This window comes from Python bivittatus, unplaced genomic scaffold (assembly GCF_059951505.1).
Source record: "Python bivittatus isolate LINGU-HERP-01145 unplaced genomic scaffold, Pbiv_v1 ctg000050_np1212, whole genome shotgun sequence".
Lineage (NCBI taxonomy): Eukaryota > Metazoa > Chordata > Lepidosauria > Squamata > Pythonidae > Python > Python bivittatus.
In genome coordinates this window covers 1,440,518-1,461,156 of record NW_028277033.1, presented here as the reverse complement: position 1 = coordinate 1,461,156, position 20,639 = coordinate 1,440,518, and the positions used below count along the sequence as shown (strand labels likewise).

The 20,639-nt window shown below is 41.7% G+C and overlaps 1 protein-coding gene across 1 annotated transcript; it reads right to left on the bottom strand.

Annotated features, from left to right (window-relative positions):
• Window positions 1-3,925: 3,925 nt before the first annotated feature.
• On the bottom strand, window positions 3,926-19,946 carry PLAU (plasminogen activator, urokinase). Its single transcript, XM_015890798.3, has 11 exons — window positions 19,555-19,946; window positions 14,450-14,569; window positions 13,255-13,312; window positions 12,940-13,044; window positions 11,705-11,879; window positions 10,873-10,964; window positions 9,578-9,761; window positions 8,592-8,737; window positions 7,697-7,837; window positions 7,176-7,321; window positions 3,926-6,133 (listed from the first exon to the last, which is right to left on the bottom strand). The coding sequence occupies exons 2-11, from the start codon at window positions 14,510-14,512 to the stop codon at window positions 5,945-5,947; spliced, it is 1,299 nt and encodes a 432-aa protein (XP_015746284.2). The 5' UTR covers window positions 14,513-14,569; window positions 19,555-19,946; the 3' UTR covers window positions 3,926-5,944.
• Window positions 19,947-20,639: the final 693 nt, after the last annotated feature.

Genomic DNA, 20,639 nt, shown 5'->3' with positions numbered 1-20,639 from the left:
GTTTCTGATCTCCTTTCCTTGGTTTGCGGTTTCTGAAGCTGTGTCCTAGAAAAACAAGCTAGACCCTAAGCTGTTGTCATAAACACCGTTTGAATAATATCACAGGGAACACAATGATGATTATGTTTATTAACAGCAGCATGCCTATCCTAGCTCTTTCTCTGAGAACTCAGATTTAAATGGCAGTCTTCCTTAACCAAGTGGGGTTCTGAACTTGGTTTTCCTAATCAAAGTCTGGACATAAGCCACTCTGTTCCACTGGTGTTCTTATTAATCCCGCACCAAACATGCAGACACAATGAAGCAAAATTATTTTTAAGCTTGCTGCATGAATGAGGTCCCTTAAAATAATCAGACCAATTCTCCACAGAAATTGTTTTTAAAAAACCATGATTGGAAGAGAAATCAGAAGATAAATATCACATTATTCTTGTAAAAAAAAAAGTCTTCTCTTTCAAAAACATGGGTTTATTTTGTAATATTATCCTTAGGAATGACATTGACCAGATTAATTGAGATGAATCTAGTCAGCTTTGCAGTTCCTTTACTTATTGATTGATTTTTAATTATTTTGATTGAAACAAGTAACTGGGAAGCTGACACGCTGCAGAGCAGAGCGCTAGCTTCATGATTTGCAAAAACAAATCCCCAGAGCTATCCTTGGAGAATAAAAATGGTGGGCCTTGTTTGAAAGTATCTTCACCTGCTCAGAAAGAGAACCCGGTGAGCTGAGAGCATCCTGGAGAGCCAGGCAAGGCAGCAGGGAGCATCCTCCCCATTTACCTTTGGATAAGATGCTCATCCTCCATAAACAGCTGCTTGCCGCTGCTTTGAAGGTCACCTGCGCCATTGCCACCTGGACACCTTTGGCTTCCCAGAACATGCAATGCGTATTTGGCCTCCTTGGGAAAAAAAATACGTGAAATATCAGCCTTCCCAGGAGGTTATCCACTGTGCTGGCTTGTTCATTTATAGCAAGGTTCAGAAACAGAGGCTTTTTGGACAGATCTTACAGTCTGCCAGAGGAATTCCACATCTCTTGGTGGTTTCACAATGTCAAAGCTGTCTCATCCCTAACCCAAGGCATCTGCCTTCTTCCTCCATCATTTTCTTTTATTAGGAAAAGCCAAACCTACCACTTTATCCAACTTCTTTATTACACAGGAAACGCAGCAAAGCAAGGCTGTAGACTTTGAGACTGGCTCTGTTTTCTGTTGGAGGGAATTCAGGTTTATGACCCTGCCTCCTACAGCATGCTCTGTTTAGCCATTCAACTTCTGGGAAGGATGGGGGGGATAGATACCGCCCTCCCTGATATTGCTATCTGCATTGTTTTAAAAAACTGATTGGAGAAACCGCATTACTACAAAAACATTGTAAATTTAAATTGGCCGATTTTGGACTCTACAGAAGAAGGAAATAATTTCCTCCAACTACTGCATGCTATACTGGTTGAGTATATAATAAACTCATTACCTTCATGGCCTATTGCCCTTTGCAAACACTCATGTGTGCAGTGGTGCCTGCATTCAGCTTCCTTTATATCAAAAGGACAAAAGAGGTAGGGGACTGTTATCATGCAAATGCCACACTTCTGTACTTGCGCCCTGATGTCCAACTGATCAGACTTTATTTGGAATATTGTGTCCAGTTTTGATCACCACAATGCAAAAAGGATGGTGAAGAGCTGGAAAGAATACAGAGAACAGCAACAAAGATGGTGAGGGTATGAGGGCTAAATTCTATGAAGAACAGTTGAAAGAACAGAGAAAGGGGAAGGAAAGAGAAGAAGAGGATGACCAGCAGCTAGGTGGATGGACTCAGTTACAATAGTGATGGGTGCACTGTCGGATGACCTGAAAGACCAGGTTAGGGAATAGATTGTCACGGAATAAATCTATCTATGTGGTTGCTAAGAGTTGACAGTGACTTGATGGCACATGATCAAAATAAACATTTTAGCTAAACAGCTAAAACAAGAGAAAGCGCTAAGAGGAGACGTAATAGCAACCTTCTAATACTGGAAGGGCTGTCACAGGAAGGAGAGCACATTTTTATTTTTCATAGTACCCAAGGGTATGACAAAAACCTGGGTACAAAAAAAATGGGTGGAATGGGACAAATGGGACAAAAATGGGTGGAAGCTTTACAGAAACAAATTTAAACTCAGAATACTGTAAAGAGGAATCTCATAAGTGTGAAAGCTATTAAGCAGTGCCTTCTGGAATTGTGGGTGTTCCATCATGGGAAGTTTTCAAGCAAAGGCTGAACAGAAGTCCAAGACGACTTCCAGCCCTACCATTCTGTGATTCTACATCAGCATGGTGATGTCCTCCTGCGTTTTCCATCGTTGTCCTCCCCCCGACCCAGATGCCCATGTATTCAGTGGGAATAGCTTTCTTCAGGACACTGAAATAGTTCATTCCTTTTTTCTTTTTGATACTTTTTCCTTTAGCTTCCAGAGTAGAATAAAAGACAAAAACAGATCTGGCTCTAATACCTTCCTTCTTTCCCCCCTGAATAAGAGCATCCTAGGGTTTGTTTAGTCATTTCTCCAAGTATATTGTCCAGAACCTTTGAGCAGGTGGCAGCATCTGGCCAGACTTCTCTGGGCCCACCAGCTCAGCAGGGTTGGGTAAGGTTAGTCCTCGGATGGGGAGACCCTGAGAATTCCAGAGTGATAGATTAAACTGGAAAAATCATCCTGGAAGGAAACAGCAAACTATTTCCCTATTGTGCCAAAGAAACAACATGATGGCAAGTCCATGAAACCCTTAGAAATTGAGCTCAAGAAGAAACCCAATCTAGCAAAGGGTATCAAAAGATAAAAAAGAAATAGAAACTCTAGGTCTTTTTTGCCTCTGCTAAATTATTTGTTACGTGCACTCACATTGCATACAGTCTGTTTAAGAATATGTTCTGTCTAGTTATAAATAAGCGAAAGCCAGAGACTTGTGATTTGGGGTTGTGCAAAATTCCTCAAATCACATTTTTAATCAGATCTGGAAGAATGTCAGGCATGAGAGACAAAAAGTGAGGTAGTTAAAATTGGGATGGAGAATTTTGAATATCTGAGGACATTCTGGGAAGGCTTGTATTTTCTATTCCTTTTTAAAGCAATCAGATGAGTATCATTATCAAGAACCTTTTGCTTTTAAAACTCCCTTTTCCTCTTTTTTGCAATAAGCAGCTTTGTTCCTGCTTTCCCATCGTGGGAACGTTCATCTTCTGCTGGCCCATCTCACAGTATCTGTCCTCCCCCTACTGTGTGAATGAGGAGTAACTTGCATGGTCTTGGTTTAAATATTGCTCCTGAGCCTTCTCACACCAGTTTGATTAGAAAAGTATAAAACCTTATTTCAGTTATTCTGCAAGAATAAACAATGTTGCTCGCTATATCTCTTCCTGGCTCTTCTTCCAGTTATCAGAGACCATGGCTGGAAACGCTTCCTGACCCCATGACAGACAGTACTGTTCAATAGCGCAGTCAGTAATCTGAGCTGGTGCAACAGAGTCTTAGGTACACAGTGGAATGTGTGCAATGATAGTCTACTTGAATGGACATTGATTACAAATATAGGGTGGAAGCATTTTTAGAACCAGAAGGGAGTTGAACTGTGCTATACACACAGAGACCACTAGGTTGTTTTGATTAGAGCTTCTAAAACATTCCAGATGCTGATAGCAGACTACATTGTAGTGGAGTGTGTGGGAATTGCTTTCTGGCCCAATGAGGGCTCACTCAAGACTATTTGTTGCCTGAGATAAAGAAGATCGTATCCCCACCCACCCCCCTTTCATGTACAAAGGTTAATCACTGTGGCAGGGGGATCACTGTCCACCTCTGGTGGTGGGAGAGCATGTTTCTACCAGAAGAGCACTCAAAGAAGACACAAGCATCTGTCTTATTAACACAGACATTTTATTGTTGTTTAAACCTGCAATACATAAACAATAAGTTAAATAAAGTAAAAACATTAAATAACAAGAGGGTGCCAGCCCCCCCCCCAAATTATCTGTTCATTGAATAAAAGAACATTTTAAAAAGCTAGTACTATATGAGTCACAGAAAACAAGTAGATTACCAAACTACATATTAAACATGTTCTTCATTCTAAGCGACTACCCATGTCTGTCAAATTCCATCTTGTTCAGGTTATATTCAAACTCAGGAAGGGATGGTAGAAAAAGGAAGCGAGGACATTTAGGGAAGCATCCCTGAGAACACAAGGATCTGACCTTAACACTGTAGATGTATCTGCATTACCAGCTTGTTTCAGTTTGCTACCCATCTCTCATGGTTCCACCAAAGACTTCTGAGCATCCCATTGAATTCCCAGCATTCCATCTCGAGTCCCATCCTGCAGGTCTGTTTCACTCTCTAGGTCAGCTATGCTAATGTTTTATCTTGTGCCTTAGGCTACTGAGTATTGGTGGAATTGACATGTAATAAAAAGTAGCCACTTTACTGCTAAACAGTTACAGTCAGATCTGTCCTTAAGGAAGGAACTAAGGGTGCACAGAGATTTCTAGAGGTCCAAGATGGAGGTAGGTCCTGAGAGGATGCTGAAGTACAAGAATGACTTAACCATGTTGAATACAGCACTCTTATCTCATGAATCTATGGCAGGGAAATTTAAACTCTGAACATCACAATTTCAAAAAGTTTTTCTAATTTTTTCCCCCTAAGACTTTTAAACAAAATGTCTAATGCATTTTCTGACCTTTTAAAACAAAATACTAGAAATAGTTTGAGTCAGATTCAAAAAATTTATCAAGCACAGCTCCAGTTAATTTCAACTGAAGCACTTTCTTATGGACTATGTTCCTGCCCCAAAGTTTTTTTCTTCTTGAGACATTCTGCTTCCCGACTTACTGAGCAGAATGTCCCATTCAGACTGGAGAGATCTAGCCATAGTTCTCTGTGGACCTAAAAACATTCTAATATTTTAGAGACGAGCCAGCTTGCTTAGAGAAATAATGGAGACTGTAATGTTGGAGTTATAATAACGTCCTCAGTAGCATGCAGATATTCCCGACATTCTTTACAAAATTGCCATTATCTCAAATTGTATGGCACAAAAACTTGGGGATGAAAAAAATTCTTGGGTTGGCTCTAAAATGGATCATTCTTTTAAAACCTTACTTTAACATAGTTGGGAGGATGTTAACAAACAAGTGCCAAGACTGGTTCACATGTAAAACACAACTAGAGTAAAATCTATCAGCAATTTTTAATGTATCTTTGTATCTACTCTATACTTTTCATAGAAACTGGAATTTCAGTAAGCACCAATAAGCACTGGGGAATAATGTATTTTCACTGGCCTCAATATTGTCAGATTACATTTTCAATTTTTTTTTAAAAGGCGGTTATTTTTTTAGGCTAAGTTAAGTAGTAAAGCAAATATTAACCTGACAGTGTAACCCAGAGATAGTTAAAATCTCTTAAATCTCATTGAAATTAATAGTGCTGTAAGGTTTCATCCCCTTCAGTGCAATATTTTTTAAAAACATCCCATTGTACATTTCTGGGTGGCACTAGCTATTAGTAAGTTAATTGCTGATTTTAAAACCTTATTAAAATCTTTAAAAAACCACTACCCTTGAATAATACCATATTATTACAGTAATGTACAGCATGTACATCTGTACAACATGATTTAAATCCCACTTAAATGTCTTATTTGAGAGTTAAGTATGATTGTTTGGCATGGGACAGCTTTTGTATTATTCCTAGCAATGACTTGAATGCTTCTCCTTCAGAGAGAAATTGCCTGAACGTTAACAAATGAATCCCACAAGACGCTGAAACTGCAGCCTCAGAAAAAAAACCATCAACTCCAATGCACGGCTTGGCATTTCAACACCTGCAAACAGGCTTGGCTCAAATTCCTTGAGTCTGACACCATGGTTAACACCAAGTGATACCCCCCCCCCCTCTTCATTTTGGAGGGTAGAAACTTTTGAAATGGATTCTATTCATGTTGGATTCAATCCAAGGGAGGTATCTGGTGACTCTTGTGTACACGCCAGGCTTTCCTTCCTTCGCACAGCCATCTCCCCAGCTGACGATCCCGTAGAGCACCATCCTGTCGTTAAACGCGCAAGTGAGGGGACCGCCTGAATCTCCCTGGAAAGTCCAAGCAGGAAGGAAGGTTATCAGCAAGGGTAAGGTAGCGTCATTTCAAAGGGAAAATGGCCTACAGAACGGTGATCTCTGTGTTCACAGCAGTGACCGTTTTCTCCAGTGACGGGAAGAAATAGCAGCAGCTTCAGCCCTAGCATCAAGGAGCCCATCTCTGTCAGAGCCCTGAGTTCCAAGGGAGATAGACCAGACCAGCACAAGAGGACTGTGTTTATTACTGCAGGACTACGCAAGATGATTGAAGTAAAGGTGGGGAATTAATTTTTAATACTCCTTCCAGATGTGCATTTGGAGTAGGTTGAACTACATTTGCACAGGAATTGGCAAACCTTTTGAGACCATGTGGGGAGGCTGCATCAAAAACCATGGCAGAAGGAACTTGCCTTTTCCAAAAATGTTTGTCCAGCTGGGACGCCCAATGATAAAATAATGTATGAGAAGCCAGCTGGCAAGGTTCCTCTAATCCCTTGGATGCCCCCTTGCCTTTTCCCTGGCCATTTGGGCACACTTCTAACAAAGCCCTGTGCTGTGGCCTCCAACCACTTCTATTTTCTAAACAGGCTTATGCCAGTGAGAGACCCCACGGAAAGAAGAATTTATACTCAAGAATGATGCCTGGTTCTGCAGCATGCCAACTTTCTGTCTCATCTTTAAACAAAGAAGAAGTAAACTGGGGTAGGACATATTCCCTGGCAGAAAGTTTCTGCATGCACACTGGTGCCATGGATGGTCTTCACCCAACACGCTCGACTTAAGCCTGGCTTAGCAAAACTCAGCTGCTATGTCCAAACAAGTAAATGCTCCATCCAGACAAACCAACCATATTGTGGCTTCATGTGCTGACTTGGTCTACCCAATGTGCTAAAGCAATAGTTGAGTTCTGACAATATATTGCAACAGTATGTTCCCCCTACCCCAGTTTAGACAAGTTTAGCATGTTACACAGACTCAGCCTATTTTGCGTAGCCCTCTTAGCCAGAGTATTCTGTAGGCATCGAATGTATAAATGTCACATAAACAAACTTACTTTGCATGAGTCAGACCTCCACTGTAAGTCCGAAGCACAGAGCATGTTCTCATTCACCTTGTGACCCTCGTAGTATCTTTCACACATGGACTGGGATATTAAATGTACATTAGCCGATTTCAGTACTCGTGAGTAGTAAATGTCCACTGCAGACAAGACAGACAAAACTGGTGTGGGACAAGGTAGATCTGAACTTTTCTACTTCAGAGATAAAAGCAAGGGTGTGCTGACTCCCACAGGCCCAAACCTTGCTCGTGGCCCACATTCCAGCAAATAAATGATGCCAACCACGCTTGCAAAGTCTATTCTTCACAAATTTGGGGCTTTGCAAGGGGGGCTGCAGGGTATGGTCAAAACAGTCAAGAGAATGGCCACAACAATCTGATCGACGCCCCACCCATTTTTCAGGCATCACCCATAAAATGGGTAGAGCACCAACCACTCTGCTGTGGCCACCATCTTGACGTTTTTTACCACACTCTGAGGAGATGCCTGAGGGAAGGGAAAAGCCATCCTCTTACTTTTGTTTTGTTTTCCATAGCCAGAAACTTCACACTGGGAATGGTCTCTCAGCATTAAATCTTCAGAGGGCAAACAGATGGTTTTGACAATGTTGGACTCTTCTGCACACTGCCCAGAAGATGACCTAATCCTTATTAAGGCTAAAAGGAGAGAGAGGGGAAAAACTGAATATAGCAAAACTGTGCAAGAAGTTACCTTCAATTATTCATTCATTCTAGTGAAAAACAGCCTAATCTGGGTTTAATGCTATGGAAATAAAATTAACTTTGATTCCCACTGGATACTAGTCACACTGGATTCAAATTAGCTGGATTCATACTTAACAAAAATTACAGTGAAACCAATGGGACTTCTGGTAATCACAGTTAATTTAAATCTCATGGACTTCAGTGGTCCTACTCTAAGTACAAGGAAGTTTAGAACTAAATACACATGCAACAACATTCCTCTCCAATTTATAACCAACTAAACTGTAAAGCCATAGATCCTGCACAATAGATCATGAACCAGAACTAAGAGAGCAGCATCTAGCAGTCAAATTAACTCTGGATGAATCAGTCTCTGTCTAGCACGAGGTCCCCTTAAGTATTATGCTTATCTATCTCTTAATTCTCTACAAATACGCTGTTTCTAGAAAAAAGGAGAGATGGGCTTTCTGATTCTCAAAATGTTTGACTATAATGATATTAATGTTACATTCTCAAAAATATTGCTAGTGAATACACACATCACTCATCCGGAGAAAAGGAAGAGAGATCCTTTGAATTCATACTTTTTCTAAACAGTGATTTGTGCTCACGGCCCCCATATTGTTTTTCAACATGAGAATCAAATCAGAAGGTTTTGTGCCAGGCAGGAGGATAATCCAGGATGGCAATGCAAAAGGTCATTTACCTATGTCATTGTCAAAATCCCCTCTTTGTTGTGAAAACGCCTCGTGAATGATAAGTCTGTCGACATTAAATTCCTGATCATTTGCATTGGTGACATTCGTTGCAGACCTTCCCAGCCTAACTATGAGCTTGGATACATCGAAGCCACTAAATAATAAAAACAGAAAAGGGTAAATCTGTGAGTTCCAGAGAGATTTCCACCAAGCAATTTCATCCTACCATTGACTGCTTGTTTGTCAAACCTTTACACTTTTTATTTGACTCGTTATATTCTTACTAAGGCTTTGCACAGACAAACAAAGGGCTTCATAATATTCGGCTTGAAGAGAAATGGCTTAAGTCATCTGTAGCTGTTCTCATGTTAAAAGTGGACTTTCCCCAACTTTTCCATCTCCATCCAAGGTCGGCCTCAAGGGGATAAAATCTGTTACACTTTCTCATCCTTTAACCTGGAGGACTAGCATTAACTGGGAACAGAGGTATGCAGACAGGATAGGGAGCAGGAATGGAGCCAGGCCAGTTTTCTGCTCACTCAAGCATGGACGGAGAGCACCTGATCTCATTTGTGTTCTGAAACTAAGCAGGGGCCAGCCTGATTAGTTCATGGAGAGGAGACCACAGGAAGCTCTAGGACAGAGATCAAACTGGGGAGTAGGAAAACATCCCAGAAGAAGATAATAACAAATCACTTCCATACAATTGCTAAGAAATTGCCAGAAACTGAACTCAACTTGAAGGAGTCTTCACTTTCGAGTGAATATAGAATTAACAGCATAAACTGCAGCCCCATATCTATTTCCAAGCGAGTAGGTCTCTCTGAATTTAGTAAGGTAATTACTTCTGCATAAGTCTGGGTGATTATTTTATAGAGGTGTCTTCAATCAGATGACCACCCTCCTTTCACTGATGCAGAAGTTGATGCTGTCCAGAGAATTGGAATAACTTAGCATTGAAGAAGAGGCAAAGAATTTGTGGTGGGATACATACTTGCCCGAGAAGCAATGTGCTGCTGTAAGGACCCAACATGGGTCAATGAGGCTGCCACCACAAAAAAACTGATTCCCTCTGGTGTGGAAGATGGTGGCTATCCAAGGTTGAGACTCAATAGGGGCCGTCTGCCCACCCACAATCTTGAAGTTCTTACTTAAGTTCCTCTGGCCACATGTCCGGGCTACGAAACAAAAGAAAACAACAATGTTGCTCAAAGATTTGCTCCAATGACAAATAGGCGGTACGACAGGCAAGCCTTCTGCCATCATCACATTTTTGTTACATTTTTGTCTACCTAATATAAAGTTCTAATATAATGCATTTAGTGCATTATTTCCATGTATATATGCATTTTTCCACAAACTTTTTTGTAACACACTATTTTTCTACTGAATCATGAATTCATAGAATTGTAGAAGCAACCATGATGATCATGTAGTCCAATCCTCTTCACTCTGCAGGAAAACCAATTAAACCATCCTCGGGAGTGGCTCTCCATCTTTTCCTTAAAAAACTCCAGTGGTGGGGAACCCACAACCTTCATTGTTCCACTGTTATACAAACCTTATCAAAATCTAGGTAACTGCAGTTTAAACCCATAATCTCCAGTCCTAGTTCTCTGCTGTGGAAAATAGTTCCTGACTATGCTCCCTATGGCACCCTTTTATTGAATGATCTTTGATATCATGTTTTCCTTAGTTGTTTTTCCTCCAGACTAAATTTCCCAGTTTCTTCAGCCTGCCCTCATGTGGCACATCATCAAGCTCCTACATCTTCTTTTTCACTCTCCTTTGGACTTGTTCTAATCTTGCATATCCTTCTGGAAATATTGTGCCCAGAATTGTACACAATACTCCAGATGTGGTCTCACCAGTACAAAGTAGAAGGGAATAGACTTCACACATCTTTGTTAGAGTGCTGCTTCTAATGCAGCCCAGAACTGAATTAGCCCTTCTGGCAGCTATCTCTCACTGTGGGCTCAGTTTGTTGTCTGTGACCATGCCAAGTCCTTCTCTGATGTAATGCTTCCAAATCACAAATCCCCTATCCTGTATCTATGGTCTCCATTTTTCCTCCCTACATGCAATACCATACAACTTTCCCTAACTGAGGAGCATTTGTTCCCCTCAACCCAGTTTTGACAAAGTTTGAAGAACTGCAGATTTCAAATGATGTGTTTTGATCTTGGTTCAAAAAGGTGAAATATGGTAAGCTTGACTTCAAATGTGAATGTAATGAACATATCTTCAGCCTCCAATTTTGGGTCTCATCATACCTATATAACAACTTACGTTTTTGACATGTGGGTATATCACAAGGTGTCACAGAAGTGCGATATCCCCTCCTAACATAACACCAAGGCTTAGATTGGCCATCTGGATTCCTATAAAACCATAAAACATCTTCATAAGGATTAACACTCAAAAAGACCAAAAATGACCTCTAAGATTCATATTAAAGGTTCCTCACAGCATTAACCCTGCAAAACCTCACATAATTATTTGATAAAAGAATATGACTTCTGAACCTTCTAAAAGAGAACTTTTGGTCGATGAGAAATGGCATGTTGTTGCAGCCAAACGTTATTCTCTTATTTAGCTAATAGGAACAAAATTAGCCTTCTACCTGGCCATCTTAAAAGACTATGTTGAAGATAGAAAAAATGAGATCTTAGAAAGTTTGAGAACAATGTGTTGTCTGTCACTGAAGCTGCAGAATCTGTATCACTGCTTACATTCTTGGAAAATGTCAGAATGTTCTGCAGGTTGTCCCCGGGTTAAGAACACCCGATTTAAGGACGACCCGTAGTTAAGAACAGAGCCTGTTATAGCAAACTTCAACTTAAATACAGAATGATTCAAGTTAACTACACAACGCTTTGAGTTAATTACACAATAATTAACTCAATTATTGAGTATCATACAGTACTTATATAGTATTATAGAATAATACTGTTCCAACTTACATACAAATTCAACTTAAGGACAGACCTTGGGAACGGAACTCATTCTTAAACTGGGGACTACCTGTATTCAGATGTATAGATGCAATGATGGGAACGTGGAAGGGGGGAAATACAACACTGGTTGCAAACGGTAATGAATTATGTTCTAATATGATTACCTGCAATAGTTGTGTCTGCCTAATCCAAGCTCCAGTGCATTCTCCATGTGCTCATTGTAGGGCCACCTCTTGAGCATGTGGGAGTCCCAAGCCAGACAGTTTTCTCCATTCTCATTCACTGATTCAGTCCCTCTGTAGTCTCTGCCATCCCCAGTGTAACAACTGGTTTCAACATCTGAAAGAAAAGGAAAGAGTCAATGCTGAGTGATGACTAAGAGATGAGTGCTGATTTCCGAACCTGCATAAGGCAGCTTTGATTTCCTCCCTTTAGGCCATTCTAACAGCCTCCTCCAGCTGCAAGAGGCTTTTGCAAGCATGAAGGAGGGTGCAAGAGGGCTATGTAAAAGCAGAAAGGTGTAATGGCATGTGGGGATGACCCTGGAAGATAGGAGAAGAGTCACAGACTGGGCAACCCACATGTAAAACATGTCTCAGCCCACAGAAGGAGAGGGGACGTGGGAAGTGTTTCAGAAGGGACCCTCTGTAGTTTTCCAGAGAGTAAAAGTAAAGGAGGGGAGAAATCCTTTCAGTCTTGCAAGATTCTGTTAATATAACCTTACTATAGAGTTGTGCTTCTTGTCTGGACTACCTCAAAGGGCTAACAAAATCAAAGCAACGGGGATTGCATTGCTTTTCAGTGCTGTTTTCAGGATGGAGCTTTGCTCAACCTTTGCAGAAACAAAACACCCCTGAAAGATCGATAGATCCAAACTGTCTTCATTAGTTCATTGGACCCATTGATATTGACTTATATAACCAAATTGTGAAGTATGCTTGAGAGTTTAACAAAGAGAGTTTTGAAATTTAAACTACCTGCCTTACATTGTCATGGTACATTATTCCCTGTGCTGAGCTATTTATTCTTGTATTTATTGTATTGTCTTTATTTCTCTCTTTCTCTTCTCTAATCCACCCAGAGAATTTTTTTATTACAGGGCAGTTTAAAATTCAACCATTCAATAGTGTATGAAGATCAACAAACACATGACGTGCTCAAGATATCCAGCTCATCTGCATCAGTATGAATGTTTATGAAAATCAACCAGTTGTTTAATGTGTATACACATCATTGTAAAGGAAAAAAAGAGCAACTTAAAGAGTTAAAAGCTGAAAGGAAAAATGAACTGCTAACTTCCAGGTTTCCAGAAAGCAGCACAGAAAAGATCTGGATGCTAGATTTTGTTGGCCTATCCAACCACTTTCCCAACAGATGAAATGAAAAAGTTGTGAAGTACCTATCTCACAGTGATCTCCATCATACCCTTTAGGACACAAGCAGGTTTGAATTCGAGAAAACAGCCAGTAAGACACGCAAGTCCCTCCATTCAAACAGGTACAACCTGTAATCAGATATTTTAAAGATTACATTTTATTAAAACATCAATATGCAATATGGGTTATGTAGAGTACGAACTTAGTGGACCCAAACCACCTGCCAGCTCTTCTACTCCAGCCTGTCTTGTCTGAAAGCTGCTGCAATTTCTAATTCGGAACTTGGCCAAACCATAATAGCCTTCAAAGGGCAACAAAAATGACAAAAATGTATTTACCTTTGTATTCATATTTTGTTTTGCTTGTCAGCTTCTGTTGTCTCGGCCAAATATATGTCTAAAAAAGAATAACATCTATAAATATATAAACATACATTTGTGTGCGTGTATATGTATGTATGTGTGTGTATATGGAAATATGAGTTAGCAGGTTAACAACTCTTTTCTTATTCAATCTGTACTTGTAGGACCAGCTACAAAATAGGAATTTGCTTTTCCTTTCCCCATGAAAATTCTGGATCCCATTGATTTTCTCTAATAAGAATAATTCTTCCTCTAAAGAAGGATTACTATTAGATGTTAGCATAAATGCCCCTCCAAAAATTGCTCCCCAACTGTATTTTTAATATAATAAAAGGAAAAAATGATTGCCTATTGAAGGAGAAATAAAATTAAGCTGTATTTAACTCATTTAATAAATTCGTATTTATTTGATTAAATGTAGCTCCTTACAAAAGCCCGGTATGGCTCTCCACTCAAAAAAAAAAAGAAAAAGTAGTTATGAGCACTAAAACACCTAGATGATTAAAAAAAAAAAAAAACATAGCAGAAAACTGTAGGCAGTATCCACAATGCATCTACAATGATGCCTCATTATGAAAATATTCCGCTATGTTCTCACAACAATTAGATCAGCTGCCTTCAGGGATGTCCCAAGGATATGGTAAAAAAGTCGGGATGTCAGCTGTGATGGTATGATCAGAGCTCTGTTTGTTTTGATGTATGGGGAGAACTTCAATCAAACCATTGAAGCAACCAACGTGACTTTTTTGACCACACCCTATGGACATCCCTGCCCTTATGTCACAGAGAGCTAGGACAGTGAAAAGTCATTTAAGCTGCTCTACAAGAAGGCCAGAAGAATCAAACACCTAGGAAATAGTCCAGTATTTGGAGGGGGAAATGCAGAATGTCAAAAAAAAAAAAAGGAGTAACACATGACTAGGAGATCTGCTGCTTTAGAATAAAGCTATACAAAGGTTTACTCAGTTATGACAAATGCCAATTCACTGCTGTATCCCCAAACAAAAGGTGGGCTATGTGTACAAGCAATAAACAGCAAGAACAGGGAGAAAAAAAAGGCTAAAAATAAGTTTGGATCATGAGTGAAAGCGGAAGCTTCATATTTATGCTCAAAAATGGAAATAAGCCCCAGCCGTCATCAGTTGTATCACTACAGGGTTGCACAACATACCGAAGCTGCCATCTCTGCAATGAAAGTGCTCAGCATGACAGAGATGATGGCAAGTGAATTCATCCTGTTGGGAAACAAGTTCCTATTTTCAGTGACTTTGGTTCTTCTTTTTGCTGGACTCTAAAAAGAAAAGAATAACTTTAGGCTTGCTATCTGGGGCAATGCTGGGCTAAATATTTTTTGTCTCCATTCCACAGTTTTGGGGAGTAATGGACTGGTTGACTCAATGGGTTTTCTCTTTATCCATCTTGAACTTCAACATGATTTAGAGAGTGGATGTGATTTACTCTTATTAAGGGAAACACAGCAATAGATTGTTCTTTGTGAATTTCCCCACTGATGCCAACCTAACCTGCCTAAACCCTTTGCAATGTCATCTCTTTCTCACTGGACTCCTGAACAAAAGGCAGGATGTAAATCTAACAACCAAACATAACCTTGTAATCATACAGACATGCTTCTTTATTGCCAAAGGCCTGAAAGAAAGAATCCAACTAAAAACAGTAAAATAAAGCAAAATATTGGCCAACAACAAGATGAACAAGTAAATTGAGTTACAGTGATAGAAGAACTGGTATCAGTTGGTATCAGCTCCTTACAACTTTTCTAAGTTCCAAGCTTGGCCCAAGTATTGTATGGTGCTCAAGTGGGTCCCTATATTGGCAAGAGGTGGTTCAAGCCAAACTTCTGAGGTCCATACTTGCTAAACCCAGAGGGGTAGCTAATAGCCCTCTAAATTTAGAAACAGGGATGCCTAGAAGTGAGGTTAGAGGTGGGGTATCCACAGGATGTGGCTAAAAAAGTCAAGATGGTGGTCCACTTTATATGTCACACACATTAAAAAAAATGACAGAGCCTCAATCACCCCATTGTGGCCACCAACTTGACTTTTTTGAGCATACCTTGTCAACTCCCTGGGTTAGGGCAAGGAAGCTGATGCCAAACTACTGATTAAAGCTCCAGTTTTACCCTGCAGGTTTACTTCCAGTAATAATGGCTGATGATTTTCCATCAAGCTGGAATAATGTCCTAGTACACAAAGTAATGACACGTGGGCTATCAACAGAATTCAGTCGTCCTTGGGGTATGATTGTGCCAAACAAGACACTTCTGCAAATATTAAATAATATCAAGTTCCAGACAGAAATGAACAGTTTCACATGAGGAATTAGGACTGAGTGGCAAAAGAGACTTGAGGAGGTGCCAACTATCTCTCCCTACTTACATTCCCAAAGTTAGGGAAATTTTGGGCTAAATATTTTACCCTCAGCATTGTTATAAGGAAGAGATTCTAAGATCCCACATAAGGAACTCTCTGCTGTAGCCCCTGCCCTTTGGAATATCTTGCCCCCAGAGGTGAGATTGGCCCCCTCACTCCTGGCCTTCCAGAGGGCTTTAAAGACCTGGCTCTGCCATCTGGCCTGGGGTAGGGCGGGAAGACATCAGGTGTGGGGATGGCTAGCTCCTTAGAGGCCTGGCATTGCTGCTCTGAACCATCGGCCTCCTGGACTCTTTTTTTTTTTAGTAATTGTTTTGTACAGGTTTTAGGTTTTATGCAATTGTATATTTATTTATTGTTTTAATGAGCTGTGAGCCACCCAGAGTCCCCCATTAGGGGGAGATGGGCGGGGATAAATTAATTAATTAAATAAATAAATAAAACATGCTTGCCCATGAGGAACTGGAAACATTGAAACAGTCTCACATGTGTTATTTTACTGTAGTATCTCTAGTGACATTCATAACACACGTGTCTTACATGATTTAATTTTTTTTCAGATTTCAATCTCTCTACAACTCAGGCTGTAGCAAAATTATTGTGTAATTTTGGTGGTAGTGTGATAGTGAAATAAACCTTGTAATCAACTCATAAGATGCTCCTGATTCACAATTTTTGCAAATTTCTGTAGAGCTTTTAAAACCTGCAAAATCCATTTGCACTGAGATGACAACAGGGGGAACAAAAGTCTGTGTATACTAAAGTCAACAATGTCACTAAAAAATCTCTTTAAAAATACTGTAATGTATCGCCTGGGTATCTACAACTAATAAAAACAACCCATTTGAGGTGCAGTATTTTGTTCCTCCCATAAATCTTGAAATACATTTTTTCCTGTATATTAAAGACTGAGGACTTTATAAATTGGATAATATCTTTATAATGCTTTTGCAATGCAAAAGTTTTTAAAGTAAGAATGTATGTATGCACTGAATTAGATTCCTGCTCCATTCATACTAAGTCCTCAATTCCCCAAAATGATCAGCTCATCTTTACAGCTCCTGTGGCTTTTTCATCTCCCTGCATGTAGAGACAAAAGCACTATTTCAGGTAGGTGTTGGGAAATAAGCACGCATATCACACTTTTGTTGCTAAAGTAGGTGAGAAACCACCACTTTCCTGATTCAGGAAACTTAAGAGTGAGAAGGAAGCAGAATAAAAGGTTGTTGAAATTTAAATACCAGTTTCAAGCCACTCACCTCAGATTGTATCATAAGTTTGCAAAATTACTTAAACAGGAAGGGAACAGAGAACAAAATGTACGTGAAGAACCTGCTGACTCTCATAAGCCTGTTCACTGTTGTTACTGCTAGCTTATTCCCATATCGTATGAATGGAATCTCTGCTGTTTCACTCCCATTGAGGGCTTTGACCATGCAGATCAGCGTTGCTCAACCTTAGCAACTGTAAGATGTATGGACTTCAACTCCCAGAATTCCCCCGCCAGCATGCTGGCTAGGGGATTCTGGGAGTTGAAGTCCACACATCTTACAGTTGCTCAGGTTGAGAAACACTGATTGAGATGTTTAAGAAATCACTTAGGCAGAATCCTAGGCCTATTTACTCAGAAGTAAACCCCAGTGAGTTCAGTGTGTAGATCTGCAGTTTAAGGCTGTATTTTCCTGCATATTTGCTTGAAGGTAAAGCCCACAGAACAAAGTAGAACTTACTTCTGAGTAAGCAAATGTAGAACTGACTGCATGGCAACCTAGAAGTAAGCCCTACTGAAAACACAGCATGAACTGAAAGCAGTGAGCTTTAGAAAAAGAGAATTCTTGAGAAATTCAAAAACATATAGGATCAAATTGTGCTATTTTGGCAAGATCAGAACTGCCTACTTGCTTTGTCCGTGTTGACTCAGTTGAAGGACAGTTATCAGGAAGAATATGATCTATTAATAGATCTCGGAGTGATTTACAAGAGGTTAATGAGAAGTTCCAACCTGTAACTGATTAGTAATAGTAATAATTAGTAAGTAGTACTGTACTTTAAAGCTTTTCCTCTTTAAATTGCTGAAAGATGAGGTCAGGAGAATTTGGCATGAAAGAGATGTCTTCTCATCCAACCAAATATTCCTAGGCTGAGCTTGGCCTTGGTCTTCATTCTTAGAAGGTGTCTACCTGCCTAAATTACTACTTTCACCTGCCTCTAATGCAGGGATACGGTCTCCATATGTTGCTTAACTACAGCCTCTCTCACAATTGAGGTTACTTCCTAAGGTTGCTGGAGTTTTAGTTTACCAACATCTGGAGGGGCACCTGTTGCCTATCCCTGCTCTATTGGGGATCTAATCAATTCTGCGAGCCTAAGATCAACCCTCCCCCCATTAATAGGATTCATCTATATATTCCCAAGCTTCTGGCACTCTTCAGTCTTTCCAATACACAATGTGAAGATATTCATCGGACAGCATCTTCTTTTTGCCGTCTCCCAATCAATTCTAGCTCACACAAGTAGTTAGACCTGCATAGACCCGTGTTGTCATTCAGTGCAATTCCTAAAGAGTTCCCTCTCAGTCCCGCCAGATGTGGTGTGGTGTGATTATCTCAAATTCTGGAGAGACTGGTTTCCTAGGCTGATCCACTCCACAGCCTCCTGAAACCAAGACTCGCCCTCTGCCAATATGAACAGTCAGTTACTAACCTCGACCACATTGCTCGTTTGTATATGCACGCTGATTAAATTATATGCAGATTAAAAGCTGGTCAGGGTGCATCAGGGCAGCAGAGCCAGCTCAGAAGGCATGTGTTAGCAAGCGCTTGGCTCACGGGCAGCCCTCTCTGCCAGGTACCCGGGCTGTGGTTTTTCCCCTGCAGCAGCGTTTGGAAGACTGCCTCAGCACTTCCCAAGCAGGGATTCTCTGCACCGATGGCTCCACGGCAGTTTTTCTGGTTTCCCAGCAGCTCATGCCTGGTCCTGCACGCGGTGCAAACGGCTGCAGACTGGCCGCGTGACAAGACGCAACTCGGGTTCTCTCCAGCCACGGAGAGGCGGCTGAAGAGCTGCGCCGGTCGGAGCGGACGGGCTGCACAGCCAGCGGTTAAGGGATGTTCCCAAACGCCAGGGATGGCGGAGAGCCAACGGGATTTAACCAGGGCTGCGCCGGCTGAGCAACGGAGCGCCGCTTGGGCATCTTCATCTTGCGATGAAGAGCAAGATGCAAAAGGGAGGCAAACAAGCAAGTCCGGCGACTTCCGTGCGGAGTTCAAAAGTTGCCAGAGACGCAGAGGAGTCTGCGTGCAATCTGAAAAGTATTCCCTTTATAACCATAAGTGCAAACCACGAGGACCGCCTGCCTGGAGGGAAACTGGCACGTAAGGACACACTGGGGTGGAATTTAGCTATCACGAAGCAAGAAAAATGGCGCAGCAGCTTCCAAAACTTTGAAGGAGTTCTGGAGGGCTGGCGTTTCTCCAGCCACGGGTCCTGAGTTCTAAAGGGGCTCCGATCCAAAGGACTCTGCAACGCAAGGCCTTCCTGCCACTTTCTAGAGGACAGCAAGAGCCACCGATGCAGAATTCCTCTGGCAGCGCATTAACACACGCATCCTTCTTCAGTCAACGTTACGGCGGGTTTGAACACGTCTCGCCCGAGACTGCCCCAAAAGGCAAGCGAAATTATTTTTGCTAAAGAACGCGAGTCGCGAGGCTCTCGGCTGCCCGCGTGCAACCCCCCCCCCCCCCCAGCGGCCTTTCTGCTTTTGAAAGCGAGCGCCAGGGCGGGGGAACTTTCGGAGCGAACGAGCGCTTTGCAGCGTCTCCGGTGGGCTCTCAAGAACGGCAGGCGAGCATTTCGCCAAGCTCGGAGGCGAAGGCACGGCACTTACCAGCCGGAAGACAATGCCTGGACCGCGCCGCACACAACCAAAGCTGCGACAGGCCGGGCGCCCTCTTGCCGCTTCAGCAACCAGACCGCTGCCTGCTTCTGCCGGCGCCGCAGAGGCATTATATCGGCCCCCACCCCGCAGCCCGCGCGCCGATTGGCTCGCGCCCGCCGGTGATGCATTCCAGCTGGATGACAAGAGCGGTGCCCTCGCGCTTTGGGGAAGCGTTCGCGGAGCTCCGGAAAACGGACCCTAATGTGACTCAGTGGGGGAATTCTGGCAGTCGGCTGGTGCAGTTTCACCGGGGAAGCACGGCACTGGGCGCCCTTCTGGCTTCTGGGGCCCCGCCTGCCAACATGGTTAGTGGCGGACCTTCTTCCGCTTGCCAATCCGGAGATCCTTTGCCAGAAGAGGAAATGGACCTTTGGACCAGAGCAACGTGCTCAGGAACACAAAGGATAGGCTAAGCGAGAGTGTGCGGCCGTGGGTGTCAGGCAGGTGTTTTCCATCAGTTTCAGGACTCCCCCACGTGCTTGAACACAGACTCACACAGACTTTTGAAGAGAATGTGGCACAGGAGCCACTGGCTCTTCTGAGAATTTGAGGGGTTAATTTTCCCATGTCTAAAGAGCCTCTGAATAGATGCATTTTGATCCCTGCAGATGGACTGGCAGTGAGAATTCCTCTTCCTTTCAAGAGGGCTCTACATATATTTGCATTACTATATATCTGCATAATTCATGCCATGTGAAACTGCAAGGGACAAGGAGCCACAGTCTACTCCCTTAAAATAGCATGAATAATGCCACAGTTGATAAAATTAATAGTACTTTCCATTTGATCATATTGCTTTTGTATGTTGCTTAGTATTACTAAATGGTTTATACATTGTTAAACAGATTAATTAACTATATACATCCATTGCAGTCTCCATATTTCCCACCTCCACCTATTCATTCCTTTTCCATATGTGCATGCAAATAAACGTATGCTTACCCCATGAATTCAAAGCAAGCTGACTTTTTTCTAAGCAGTCACCATTCTCATTAATTTGGCCTCCAAATGGTCCAATATTTTTTTTCTTTACA